Source organism: Papilio xuthus, unplaced genomic scaffold, assembly GCF_000836235.2.
Source record: "Papilio xuthus unplaced genomic scaffold, Pxut_1.1 DF827777.1, whole genome shotgun sequence".
NCBI classification, from domain to species: domain Eukaryota; kingdom Metazoa; phylum Arthropoda; class Insecta; order Lepidoptera; family Papilionidae; genus Papilio; species Papilio xuthus.
Window position 1 is genome coordinate 1763423 of NW_013530872.1, and position 14386 is coordinate 1777808.

The 14386-nt window shown below is 36.6% G+C and overlaps 2 protein-coding genes across 2 annotated transcripts in view; one reads left to right on the top strand and one right to left on the bottom strand.

Moving 5' to 3' along the window:
- Positions 1-12227, bottom strand: part of LOC106115553 (histone-lysine N-methyltransferase 2C) — a 32242-nt gene extending 20015 nt beyond the window's left edge. The window contains exons 1-28 of the mRNA XM_013308983.1: positions 12073-12227; positions 11821-11908; positions 11235-11445; positions 11012-11149; positions 10397-10678; positions 9944-10088; positions 9676-9804; positions 9480-9594; positions 8951-9070; positions 8520-8689; positions 7885-8075; positions 7484-7617; positions 7286-7380; positions 6945-7212; positions 6697-6857; positions 6207-6450; positions 5783-5942; positions 5215-5480; positions 4793-4891; positions 4381-4620; positions 4059-4193; positions 3642-3817; positions 2994-3249; positions 2563-2720; positions 2287-2411; positions 1772-1893; positions 1274-1476; positions 23-181 (exon numbers count right to left, since the gene is read on the bottom strand). Of these exons, the coding sequence (XP_013164437.1) occupies positions 23-181; positions 1274-1476; positions 1772-1893; positions 2287-2411; positions 2563-2720; positions 2994-3249; positions 3642-3817; positions 4059-4193; positions 4381-4620; positions 4793-4891; positions 5215-5480; positions 5783-5942; positions 6207-6450; positions 6697-6857; positions 6945-7212; positions 7286-7380; positions 7484-7617; positions 7885-8075; positions 8520-8689; positions 8951-9070; positions 9480-9594; positions 9676-9804; positions 9944-10088; positions 10397-10678; positions 11012-11149; positions 11235-11445; positions 11821-11908 (4590 nt within the window). The 5' untranslated portion in view covers positions 12073-12227. The remainder of the gene's footprint in view (positions 1-22; positions 182-1273; positions 1477-1771; positions 1894-2286; positions 2412-2562; positions 2721-2993; positions 3250-3641; positions 3818-4058; positions 4194-4380; positions 4621-4792; positions 4892-5214; positions 5481-5782; positions 5943-6206; positions 6451-6696; positions 6858-6944; positions 7213-7285; positions 7381-7483; positions 7618-7884; positions 8076-8519; positions 8690-8950; positions 9071-9479; positions 9595-9675; positions 9805-9943; positions 10089-10396; positions 10679-11011; positions 11150-11234; positions 11446-11820; positions 11909-12072) is intronic.
- Positions 12228-12766: 539 nt separating this feature from the next.
- Positions 12767-14254, top strand: Prx4 (Peroxiredoxin 4). Its single transcript, XM_013309052.1, has 4 exons — positions 12767-13075; positions 13143-13260; positions 13334-13739; positions 14056-14254. Exons 1-4 carry the CDS (start codon positions 12913-12915, stop codon positions 14110-14112), a joined length of 744 nt encoding a protein of 247 aa, XP_013164506.1. The 5' UTR covers positions 12767-12912; the 3' UTR covers positions 14113-14254.
- The last annotated feature ends 132 nt before the right edge of the window (positions 14255-14386 follow it).

The following is a 14386-nucleotide window of genomic DNA, read 5'->3' on the forward strand; positions in this document are numbered from 1 at the left end:
CCGTCACGTTGGGCGCGCGCACCGGCGGGCCCGCGCTCGTCACGCTGCCTGTCACGACGCTCGGCACGGTGGGCATGACCGTCACGCCGCTCGGCACGCTCGAAACGCCAGTCACGCTCGCCACGCCGGTCGGGGCGGTCACGCTGCTCGTTCCCTCGGTGTCGCTCGTGCCGCCCGTGCTCTGTCGCGCACGTAACTCTTAGAATGTGGCCACACACGGTGCGCTCGTGTCGTAAGAATGAAACTCCAACAAACGAGACGAAACCCGCGTCCGATTACTTATTGTACGTTATAAATAAAATCAGCATATTTACAAAATCATTGATTCTAAAAAAATATGACAAGTTAAAACACAATATTCGTATATAAACCGTACATATATTTTTTTATAGATGACAACTATGCTGGACTCAAATTATAGCAAAACATACATCTCAATGAATTTTATATCTAACGTTAGTACAATGTGTTTCCTCAGTCGCAGATAAATGCACTTTTAATAAAATTTACAGTATATTGAATATATTACATACACGTATACATAAATACTCGCTCTTTTTATATAAAAATTAAATTATATCAAAAAAAATTATACAAAACAAAAGATATAATATTTTTCCTAAGACAAATAAGAAGAAACTAAGAACTGTAGATCCTATCGCTTTTAAACAAAACTGTCTGTTACAATTACACTTGTCCATGAAAATATAACATAAGGCTATAAAACATAAGATTTGTTTTAGCCGTATACATTTCTAATGATTATGAAACTTTATCTAGACTATGTATATTATTTACAAGTGCATTTAAAATTGCAGCGTAAAGCGACAGAATCCACAGCCTTTATTGAACATCACTCCGTAGTGACTAGCAAATACCGTTTCTAATCTATTCATATCAATGCATATTACCTTAAATAATTCATAAAAAACATATAAAATATTTAAGGTAAAATGAATTAAAATGACTATAGCTTAAAATCACCAAAATATTTGTTTGCAAACATTACTATGGGGATCGAGCTCAGTGACATTGTACTGACACAATGTCATCCCGCACATTCTCTTTAGGAAAAACAGACAATTCCATTATCACTAAAGCCGAGAAGATATCATGACTGTTTTATTTAATAGTTGTGTTAAAATATTTAGTTGTAGTAATTTGCCAACAAATATTTCATGTGAACAAGCATAGGTGAAGAGCACACATTGTAAACACAGTGGTAAGTGAGTTGGGTTAGCACACACATCTTAAACACGGAAAGCGGACTTACTTGTTGTGCTTTCTTCATTCTTATTGCGCTGCGATTATCTCTTGCTCGCTGCAAGTATGGCGCTTTCTGCTCGGAGGGTAAAGCGCGCCATTTCTTAAGTATCTGCTTGCACCGGTCCACCCAATTGGGGAACTCGGTCTTCCATTCTGGATGGTTGGTGTTCGCGTACAGCACAGCTGATATTGTTGCCGCTGATCCTAAACCTACAAATAAACATATACAATTAAATAACATATATATAATAAAACTAAATAGATTAATGAACTAAGTAAGGCTCTATTTCTTGCTGTAGGTAATTAGATTATACTGAAATTGGAACACCATTTGAAAAATGATTTGACATTGATTGAAGATGTCAAGAGTAGAGCGAAGTGGAATTGACTAATTAGGACATCACCATATTATAGGATACTAGCTAGCCAGCGAGGTGAGCGTGTGTTGAGCGAGAGAGGGTGTTGTGAAACAAGGTATGCGAGTGTAATATAATATTTGACTGACTCTCGTCTGCGCGCATCTTGTCAGCACTGCGCTGGTTGTAGGAGGGCGGTGGCGCGGCGGGCTGCTCGCTCCACGCGCCCGACCCGCACTCAGAGAACAGCGGGCTCAGCGCGCTGCTGCTGCTGTTGTGTTAAACATACAATTTTAATGCTGTTAACCCATACAGGTAAATTTATTTATAACATTTTAATAATTTTACTAATATTTCATGTACCATTTCAGCTAAGTTCAATGTTTTTATTTAGCGCAGAACGCTTCAAAATTGGAGTGTCTATATGTAATATTAAAATAAAATTTTCATATTTTATGCGCAAAATCTGTATGCGTTACAACAAAAACATTTTTTTTATAAAAATTATAAGTGAAAAATTACGCCTGGTTTACACTAGTCCAGTCCAGTAATCAAATCCACCACTAGAATACGACAGGAACAAATGTAAACCAACAGTAGAATACACTTTATAGGTTCCATGAATATGAATTCCAATGAAAAGTTATATTTTTGAAATTCTTACTTGCTACCAAAATCATTGTGATAGGGTGAGGCGTAGTCCATTGGACTCTGCAGCTGTTGTCGTTGTTGTGAGTACGGCGTGCTCGCCATTGAGTTCACATACGATGCAGACGATTCTTGCGACTCCTAAAACAAACGATTATTGTTAAATTTTCTAAATAGCTATAAGACAAGTTTCACTGAATAATGTCTAGTACCGAATTTATTAAAGACTTTAACAAAGATGTGTCATATATTTTCATGGCACAAAATATTTGAAATAGTCCATAGTAATTACCTGTGAGTCATCAGTGAGTACGCCTTTGAATATTTCATCGACGTCATTGCCGTCCATGTCGGGCAGCGTGTCGCGTACCATTGCGTCCAGGTTGACACCCAGAAGTGACAGCTCGTCCTTCGGCGATATCGTCGACCCTTGCGACGACCCTCCTGTCTCTAAATATTAAATTAACGCTAAGTCACTAGAAGATAAGGATGGACGAAAGTATCACTGCGCCTCACTGACTAATATCAAAGCTTCATACTTTGCTTTCTATGAGTACAAAAACGCGCGTATTATGCTATGCAAAGCTTGGAAAAAAGAGGCTAAGACCATATTGGCACTTTATATAAATATAAATCTTCAACAGGTACTGAAAATTAACTAAAAACATGAATGCCAACTTAAACTCATGTTTTATTTGTTTTTTCATTATTTAATGAACTTACCGCTACTAACAGTTTCTGTCTTAGTACTATGCACTGTAGGTATATTTTCCGTTGGTGCAGGAGGTGGCTGTTCAGCCTCACTGGGCTGAGGGCCTAAGATAGCATTCTTTAGTGCTGTGGAGTCTTCTGTATGTTTCAGTTGTCCGTCTTCTGGATGTTCCAGCTTTATCTTTGCTGTGCCGTCTGAATTAATATTGCTCGATAGATCTTCTTTCTCCTCTTTTGGCTTCAGAGAATGTAATAGGTCGAGTTCCTCCTATTTATGAAAAAAAAATAAGTATATTAAAATGAGATAATGGATCAGTGAATAGTCAGAATGATAAGCACTGTAGTAAAATTCTTAATCAGAGACTTCATTGCTAAACTTCTTCTAGTTAAGAAACAGTAATAGGAGATTCACAGATTGGACATTTTCAATGACACTAATATCTGATTTCATCTAACAAGAATGACATAGTTTGAAAACATATTCAATGTAATGAACATGTTTTGAAAGATGTAAGTAAATATTCATTTGAACCTATATAAGCGAGAGTCCAAGGGACCGCAATATTTTTCTTGCTAGCTAGCTTATAGATCTCATTTATCCAGGTTCGACTGTATGTCAGATATTCAGTACCAAATACAGGAGTAAGTCTTCATACTGACCGTATTGAGTGCAATAACAAAGGAAGTATCATTGTCATTGTAGCTGGTGAGCGCGGCGAGCACGTCCTCGCCCTCGCTGTCAGAGTTGTCAATGTCCAGCTTGAAGTCGCGCAGCTCGCGGTAACCCTCCGGAGTACCTCCACGTACTGACCCGCCAGGACTTTCTGATGGATTGCCTGTCAACAGTTGACTGGTTAGCATTTCTTATATGAGTGTATGTGATATAACAGGTGAAATTATTAAAAAATTAGAATATTTACCATTTTCTTCTAATCTCGTCAAGTAAGGATAAAACGAAAAACATGTGTTAAGGGATGTCTTTACATTTTATTGAATCTTTAAATATGTAAAACAAGTTATTTAAATTTTAAAAAAGTACTAAAGGTGTAAATATAGAGTAGATAATAAAAATATTACCAGTAGAACTGACAGCGGGTTTGACAGGCTCGAGTAAATCCTTGCCAAAGAAAGCTTCTTGCATGTAGGACGGGAACTGTTCCATTAGCTTAGAGCGAGGCTTGCGACGAGGTTTTCGCTTGTTGCTTGGCGATTCTGCAAAATTAACAATTCGCGGCATTAAATCACAAAATAATACCCACTATTAATTACATTTTTATTGATTTAAGCATCAATAAGGTTCATAAATACATAGTAGAACACATATATTGCTAATTAAGTTTTTTTTTAAATGCATGCGGACCGGGACGCAGCGACATCTCTATATTATATATTTCCTTACCTCCTGACGCCTGTGTGCCGTCGCCATCTTTGTCATCGTCGGCTTGCGCTTTGATGGTCGCCTGTCTCTGTCGCACCACGAAGCCGCCAATGCCCAATTTGTTTAGGTTTCTCTGTCGTTTTCTTCTCAGCACAGTGAGACCAGATTCTATAGAGTACACTGTGAATCCTTCAGGCGGTGGGCCGTCGCTTGCCACGTTCCAAAGCATACCTTCTTTGTAGTTTGTATTAGATGCTAATCCTATGGCAAAAATATTTTAATTCAAACACAAAAACAAGATACATTGTTTGAGTGAATAGAGCGAGTCATTTTATTATCCTTATATTGAATTTATGTAGTCATTCGACATGTTCGGTGTGACCAACTCGCCTGGCGAGTTTACTTTGTGTGTTAAAATATAAAGTGGACATACCGGGTTCGTCTTTGACTTCAGCTGTGCTGTCGGGCTTGGAATCCTCGGCCAACTCGTTGTCTGCATTCTGAACCACTGTTTCAATAGATGCCATTATTTCTAGTCCATAAAGCCAGCGACCAACACAGAAAAATTTTAGTTAGACTTCCGCCATATTTTAACTAAAACTTAATAATGCTATGACTTCTAACTATTTTAGTTAACTGAAGTACTTAAAATTAATAAGAATATTTTTAGTTTTACGTTAGGGGCTGACGTTATGAAAAACACAATTTACTTATATTGAAATTTCTAAATAACAAAACGTCTCAAAGCATTTAAATTATGCCATGAGAAAGATCTTGATTGATTATCATCGCGATCTTTCCCACATAAACTTATATTTATAGTGAAATTTATATTTGTATTCCAAAATATCTCACCGGCGTCTTTCTCAGCATTTTCATTCTTGAAGCGTCTCTTGCGTCTTGTATGCGTGATGCCCATATCTGCCTCGAGCTGCTTCATGTGGTGTGCGCCGCGCTGTGAGAGGCAGACATCGTCGACGTAGTACTCGCCGGCCAGGCCGAGCGCCTGCGCCGTCAGCCGCGCTCCCGTGCCCCCGCCCCCGACACACTCTGGCGCGGGCAGCGCGCGTGATACGTGCGGTGGTGGTACCTCGCGACCTCGGCACATTATGCATTTATATCTACAGGGCAGATAAAATGCATGTAAATCATTTGCATATATTTTATTTTATAAAATATTTTTTTTTTATATATTTTATTATAACTAAAAATTTACTAGCCTTGTGCAACGAAAATAGTCGAATAGTTAACTATTAGGCTATCGGCATATCAAAAAGAACCACTATATAAATAAAAGTAAAGTCGGGGATAGAATTAGTTTTGCTTAGTCATGCTCATAAATTAAATTGTACAATATGATCACATATATCGTGATGACCTTTCGGTTTGTGTTAGAGCTATTAAAATTAATAGTACTACTAACCCTGCCCGGCAGCATATCTCTGCGTCGTTCTCGCTGCGTATGCTGTCGCAGGTGGCGTGCAGCCAGCGCCGGCACGCCTCGCACTGGATGATCAGCTCGCCGTCAGAGTACGGCTCCGCGCACACGCAGCACATCACCAGCGACGCGCACGGTGCACATTCTGACACACGTAACACCACACATTCAGTACCAACAAAAAAAACCTTAAACAAGTACCTATATTGCGGTACGACGAAACTATTAAAACAAATTATAACAAACAAATAAATAAATGCTCCAAGTCCATATAAACATTAAAAATATAGTAGATTTTACATACAAATTATAGTTAATTTAGTATAACAGTGTTACTAAATACAACTAAAGGAACTTAATGATATTTATTCCCTATGGTATCGGTTTAAATATAACGTTTGTGTTATACCGGTATAATTGTCGCGCCAGGCGAGCGTGTCCCTGGTGCCGCAGACACGACATCGGCGACATCGCTCGCAGCGCCAGGCGCCACGCGGCACGTCCGCGAGCTGCGGTCGCGCGCAGTACGTGTGCCAGGCGGTGTCGCAATCGTCGCACAGCACCAGCAGCGCATCGTCCCCGCGCGTACCGCAACCCTCGCACACCGTGCAGTCCAGGCAGCGCCAACCCAGACTTACTATCACCTGGGACACCTACAACATAAGGATACATTAAACCACGTGAACTAAAAAAAGTTTAACTCTTTAATAACATAAATCCATTATTTCTTTAATGATATTATAAATTTTAAACAGAACAACTAACGTTCTTTCTAAGTAGTAGTTAGTAGTTAGGATTTCAGGCATTAAAATTTAAGCTGTTTACGCCAAAGAAAAACAGCTTAGCAAATATCCAATACTACACTTTTTTAAATATTTTTAAAATAAATGCAATCACACCTTGATATTAACACAATAAGGATGGTATGACTGCCCGCACTGCGCACAGGCTATGAGACAGCCTTCAGAGTCCGTCCCGATGGCGCCGCACATCACGCACAAGTCTTGTGTCAGTACAAACTTGTCTTTACTCGAACATAGGACAAGTTTATTCTCTACACCTACAAAAACAACAATAAATGAAATTTCTACTATATGGACTCTAATATTAGAAGATATTAAGATAAAATTATTTATGTTATAAATACCTGGGTCATCTTCTGGAGTTTTATTATCTGGGGCTTGGGGTCTTTGTAATCCTAAACCCGGAACACCAAAGACACCTCTCATTTTAGGCTTCGATCCTCTCTTCCGACCGAAATCGAGCACAGCTCTCTGTCGCTTTTGGAAGCCTAATTTACCCGCTGGAGGGAATCCGCCCTTCAGTTTATATCCGCCGATCTTTTTCTTCGCCACTTTCGATGACACCGAAAATGGTTTGCCCTTCCCGAGACCAACGTCCGCCTGCTGCAAAGGCTATATTATTAACAGATTTAAAATATCGAAATTATTTCTTTTTATTACAATTTAAAAGTAAAATAAATCTTACTTTGGGTTCAATAGCTAGAGGATCCTGTTCTTGTGAATTTTCCTCGCCGTATGATGAGTCTTGACCACTTTGGGTCAAGCTATCGTCTTCAAATGCTGTTAAAACATAAATATTACTATATCTTCGGTTGAAAAATTTTTCCAATCTTTAGTAATATGGATAAAATTTTAAATAATTTTTATTTTGTATTTTACTTACAAGCAGATTTGGAGCCAGACATCTGCATGTGAGACTTGCAGATGGGACAATTATACTCATAGGATGGATTCTGGTCTTTCTTCTGCCTGTACTGCTGCGGTTCTGCATCCGGGTCACAAGCGCCGTGCACGTACCTAAAGTAATATCCAGCAACATTAAAAAAACTAAATTCTTTTCACTAATAAAATATAAATCATACTCTCAATACTGCATCCTGTGTAAATTGAAGCATAAATTCTTTAAGTTTGAATTTTTAGAATCTCTTTTTGTTTGTGAAGCTTTGTTATAACTTATTTCTGTTTCTGTTATTTCTTCCAGAGAGAAGAGGGGTTTCCTCGACAGGGGAGCCCATAGTTATAAGAATTTATATAAATAATGAATAACAGGTAAGTTAGTGTTACCTTCTGCATGTAGTACAGCGTATCATGTCTCTGTAAGCGGCCGCGCGGTACGCCCGCCGGCACAGAGGGCAAAAGGAGCCTTTGTTGCGCTGCTGGTAGCAGGAGTCGCACACAGTGTAGTGCGCGTGCCAGCGGGATGAGGGACCCGCGCCCGGCGACCGCGCCCCGCAGTCAGAGCACACGCGGCAGCACTAACACACAAATCATTTCTTAGCATGCACAACGAAACATTTAACCCAAAAACGAACTCAACATCACCATTGCTTAATTACTTGTTAATGGTAATATGTTGACAAGTAGCCATCAATATATAATAAGTTAAGGTCTACTTCCACTACGCTACCATGTGTGTTACTCATACAAAAGTCAAAACAAATTTGAGAAATTAAAATTATATTAACATTAACGATGGTTCTACACAAGTGACTCAAATGAGATCTTGTTGTCAAATGTAAATATAAACTATTTTATCCCGACTAACCCTATATGGCGATCCTGTCATGTGACACGAGAATCATAAATAGAAATGTATTTAATAAACTGTGTTGAGACAAAATGAAACAATACTAAATAGTTTGAGAAAAAAATTGTCTAAATGAGTGATTATATTATGTTTGTATGAAATGGTATATCACCTTGCACTTCCATCCGTACTTGGGCACGGTGGCCATGACGGGGCGCAGACAGGCGGCGTGGTAGAGCTTGTCGCAGTGCTCGCAGGCCACGGCGCGTGCGTCGCCTGGCGCTTCGCCCCGGCACACCTGACACACGCGGCAGCCGCGGCACGACCAGCCCGCGCGTACTCCTGCACAAACAGAAATATAAACTTGCATCTCACCGGAAGACAAAGTGGCACCTAGTAAAATTATCTCTTTTCTCATTTAATTGTGTTCCAATCAGCAATTTTAATGATTGCTTTAAAGTAACATAAACATATTAACAGTAAGCTTATGTATTTTTTAAATTTTTTATATTTGCAGTTTATACTTCTTCTAACAAGTAAAAATAAAACATAATATTCAAAATTAAAGCTGTTAAAATATCTATCTATGTCCATTCAACTCACCTGGCATCTGAGCGAGTCCTACACAAGTTCCATGGTAATGTCCTCCGCAGGTGACACAGGTCATCAAGTTGGAAATGTCACCAATAGTTCTACATGTCCTGCACTCAATATCAGCAGTACCTAAGAAGTATAAAGGTTAAAGTTTAAACAATAAAATTGTCATAAAATTGAAATGTAAACAATTATATGTTACTACAGGACACATTGCTAAAACTTTTTGTACTTTTAAGTTAAGGCAACCTTTTTATAAAAATTCTGACAATATAAATTTTTAGAATAGTACATAAAGACTACAAACATATTAAGTAATTCCCCTCAATAGATTATATTACACTATAAGCTTAATATAGATAGAAGGATGTTTATTTAAAGGAATCTCTAGAATGGCTGCATGGATCTAGCTGAAATTTGGCATTGATCTAGTACATAGATTGGAAGGAACACATAAGCCATATATTAAGTTTGTTTTTAATTCCGCGCGGATGGAGTCGCGGGCGACAGCTATATAATAATAAAGAGTAGTACTTACAAACAAGTGGCACTTGATATAAATGATCTTTGCAGAAAGATGACTTTGTATGAAAATCAATAAAACCTCCCGAGGCCAAGACACAGGGCAAATGGAAAAATTTACTACAGCTCATCTGAAATAACAAACTCTCGATAAGCAAACAATTTTTTCTATCAAATATTATTTTTCCAATTAATAAAATGATATTGTTTACCTTGCATGGAATGCTTGCCCCATATTTTTGACAAAAGGCACACTTTCTTGATAAAGCATTAATAACAATTCCTTTCACTCTTGCTTCTTCTAACTGACTCTTATCTTCATCGTTAGAAGCTGACGCCACCTAGTGACAAAGATTTAAATCAATATTATCATACAATTTTAATTTAAACATGACCCAGAAACAGAAAATGTGAATTATAGACCACAAGATTTTATACAAGGCTCAATAAAGAAAAATAACATACTGTTAATATAAATACCTGATCCTGAAAGGGTGGAGTAAATTCCAAACAACATCTGTGTATGTACAATGCACTGGAAGACACAACAGATGGCAGTTCCAGACTTTCTGAGTAACCAATGATAGAAAGTTCATCTGTGTGCTCCATGTTGAACAGTGGTGTCCTAAAATAAAAACAAATCTTACTACTTACTAATATTATAAATGTTTAGATGGATGGATTTTTGTTTGAAGGTATCTCCAGAACAACTGCATGAATCTAGCTGATATTTGGTAAAGATGTAGAACATGGTCCGGAAGAACATGACTACTAATTAAGTTTTTTTATCAGCTACCCTTAAGGATATAGGATGTAATATACATCAATGAATTAGATAGTATTATTAATTAGGACTCATAACAACTTCTATATTTTTCTCTTTTGAAATTAAGGCTAATTAGGACAATTGTAAGGGATCAACTGTTTACTTACTTGCATTTATTAAAAGCCTTCTGCCGTCTACTCAATGGTAAAGCTAAATGTTGTTGCATTGGATCTATTGATTCAGGTGGAGGTGATGATAGCCCAGGTGCCATTGGTAAAGTTGGTGTGCTTGGTGTTGAGATGCTTGTTGGCGTCGCACCTCCAGAATTGATTATAGCTGGTGTTGAACTACCATCACCCTCTTCAATGTTACATGGTACCTGACGCATCTCACCCTGCCCTAGTTGACTTCTCTCGCTCAGGTTACAGAGAGCACAAACTTTTCCAGGCCTATAATATTAAATTTAAAATAATTTGATAGCACTTTTTAAAAATACAAACTAATAAAAAAACAGCTATTTAAATTTTTACTAACACAATTATTTAAATACTAATTATTAATTATGTCAATTTTTAGAAACATTTTGACATAATTATTGAGTGTTCCTTAGACTTTTTTGTTGTGTATAATAATTACATCAGTTATCAAAGTTACAGAACTTCTTCCTACATGTAAAAAATCTATTTTATTTTGAAGCAGATGATGTAAACAGGCCTTTACAATCTCCTAAAGATTGAAAATACTAACAATACTTTAAAAAAAATATTTTAAACACACTGTACCATTTTTCAGGCATATAGGGTGGTTCTTCTGGTGCTGGCATGGTGAAGTCATCCTCATCCATTACCTCATCAAGAGCATCATCACGGCTAGTACGATGTCGTTTTGCTCCTCTTAAAGAACCGGGATTTCCTCTATATCTAAAAAAAATTAAAAGAAAAGAAGTAAGGCCTAGGCTACATATTGAAATGAAATAACTTTCTGAATTTCATTAAAGTAATTTACCTTCTGACAATTTTTCCTTCCCTCGCTAACTTAGGCCCCTCTTTCCGTGGTCTACCGGGGCCTCTTCTAACAGATGTAAAGAATGGTCGGCTATATGGTTGGTGGTGAAAAAATGCTGGTTGTGCTGCACCCCCATGTGGAGAGGCAGGCTCCTCCCCACGTGGGGATGATGCACATGATGTTGGTGTTGACCCAGGCCCCACATAGAAATCTGCAACAATTATTTTTATATGAAGATTTTGGTGTACGAAGATGTACACAACATTAGTAGCCTCTCAACTTAACATAATGGTGCCATAACAAACAAGAAAATTATCATAATTGGTATAAAAGGTTTGATAGTTTATTTTTAAACATTTCTGTACATTTAAATAACACAAATTAGTAAATTTAATTTGGCAAACTATTTGTAAATAATAAACGGAATGTCTTAATATACGCATGAACCAGTACAGTATATACGCAATTTCGCTCCTAGTTAGTTTGAAGCATACGTGACTTTCAATAAACGAAACGAAATCCACTTGTTTTTAAAATTGTATAAGTAACCATAATTTTGGGACAATTTGTAAACAAAATGTCATACCAGAAGACGGCGGCGCTTCACCTTCATCGTCTGACCCATCGTCAGGGAGTAAGTCAACATCCAAAACACCTTCGTCTTGTACGTCCATCTACAAAACAGGAAATTATAAATTATGCACTCAACACAATAGAAACATTTTAGCTTTACAGAATGCTAAAATGTGAACAACATGACACCAAACATAAAGTAATGTAATCAGACCGCCATAATGAACGACAAGTGGATCCAACCAAGAAACTTTTATAATCTTACCGCAAAAAGTTGCGATGGACCGATATTACTTCAAACTCAGGAGATTATATTAAAAATGATGAAATAATTCATTTTTCTTGGTGGTTTTAAAAGATAAAAATAATATTCAAAAGAAATAATATTCGACATTCGCTTGGGACTGCGAATGCGAATCAGAAAAAACCAAAGATTAAACATCGGTGTAGCCAGAAGCCACTTCACTACTTAAACTTAACAATAATTTAACTTGTGTTTAAATGAGGCCACTATTACACACCAATTAGTATAAATTCGATTACAAGACTACGTTTTGTTAAAATTCTATTTCTCGGAATATTTGCGTTATCAAAATAATATTTGTTTCGAATGGCAGTGGTATTTCTGCCATTTCATAAATGAATTATTTTATCTGAGCTAAGCATAGAGTGTGTCTGTCTGACAGCGGAAAATAGTGAAGTTTTCGTTTTATCGACTTTCGACTTTACCATTAAACCAAACCTGTTAAATTTTATAATATACGTGGTTAAGTAAGTAAATATGTTAGGTTATTTTTGAAATCCGAACAGGTTAATTCAAACTTTTTCTGACCTTTGTATATAATTGTATGTAAAATGAATTGCTTTTTTCTTAATATTTTTTAGCTAATTTACTTTTTAAATGGTTCGTAAATATCGATTGTTTTGTAATAGTCACTTCACTAGTATTAACAGTTATTATCATTGTGATTGGGAACTGGATTTGTTACTATTTCATAAATCAGAAACGTGTCGTTGTCGCTGATTAGATGGTTAATGTGATCCTCGCAATTATTAATGTTACATATTTTCTCAAACATTTAAAGGATATTTCTACTAATTTAACATGAAGTCGATATGTAGTGCAATATTATTTATAATATGGTCAATAAATACTTGTAATTCGTCTATATTTGAAAGTGATTCCTGTTATTCCTTTGGAAGTGGCAATGTATTTCCCGGCGGTGCTAGGAAAATCGATCACAAATTGCAATTTACTAAAGCAATGAGTACGTATTTTAAATTTCATTCTATATGAGGTAGTGATATGTTATAAAATATAACACTTTTTTTAAGTATCCAAACCGGCGCCCGAGTGGGAGGCAACTGCAGTTATTAATGGAGAGATCACACAGCTATCCTTATCTAGTTTTAAAGGGAAATATTTAGTATTTTTCTTCTATCCTTTGGATTTGTAAGTATTTAATACATAGAAATGTTGACTCATTATAAGTTGACATGAGAGCTTAACTTTTTCTTAATTTCAGTACATTTGTTTGTCCAACCGAAATCTTAGCATTTTCGGAAAGGATTGAAGAATTTAAGAAAATTAATACTGAAGTAGTGGCATGCTCTGTTGATTCACACTTTACACATCTGGCATGGATAAATACACCACGCAAGGAAGGTGGTCTTGGAAAGATAAACATCCCTCTATTGAGTGATTTAACACATTCTATAGCTAAGGATTATGGAGTGTACTTAGAAGATGTGGGCCACACTCTCAGAGGCTTGTTTATCATTGATGACAAAGGTATACTAAGACAGATCACCATGAATGATTTGCCAGTGGGCCGTTCAGTGGATGAGACCTTAAGATTAGTACAAGCATTCCAGTACACAGACCAACATGGTGAAGTATGCCCAGCTGGGTGGAAACCAGGCCAAGATACTGTGAGTTAACTTATAATATTTTAAAGAAAATTTAAACAGAAATAAGCATTTACATTATTTTATAAATTCCTATAAGTATTTTATTAAATTACTTTAAACTAGATGTGGCCCGTGGCTCTGTGTGCATGGAATTAAAAAAATGCTTAATGAGTAGCCTATATGTTTTTCCTGACTATGTTCTACATCTGTGCCAAATTTCATCAAGATCCGTTAAGCCATTCAGGAGATACCTTCAAACTAACATCCATCCATCACAATATTCGCATTTATAACATTAGTATGATTTACTAATCGTTGAAATTCGTTTCTTTTGCAGATTATCCCTAACCCAGCTGAAAAGAAAAAATATTTTGAAAAGGTGGCAAAAAATTAGCATATGTATTAATTTTAATTTTGCCACATTCCTGTCATAAGATCTTTTCTTATCAAAAACTTGTAACAGATTTTAATTAATGCATAGACCAGTGTTTTAAAATTAAGATAAAAAAGTAAATCTTAAATTAAATTCTATTGCCTGTAAGAGATATTTTTATATAATTTTCAATTATCATTTATTATTCATATACTCGATTTTTGCTTTATTGTTAAGTACTCGACTGTTTTAATTGTAAAGATAATTAAATAATTGGCATTGAGAAAATATTTAT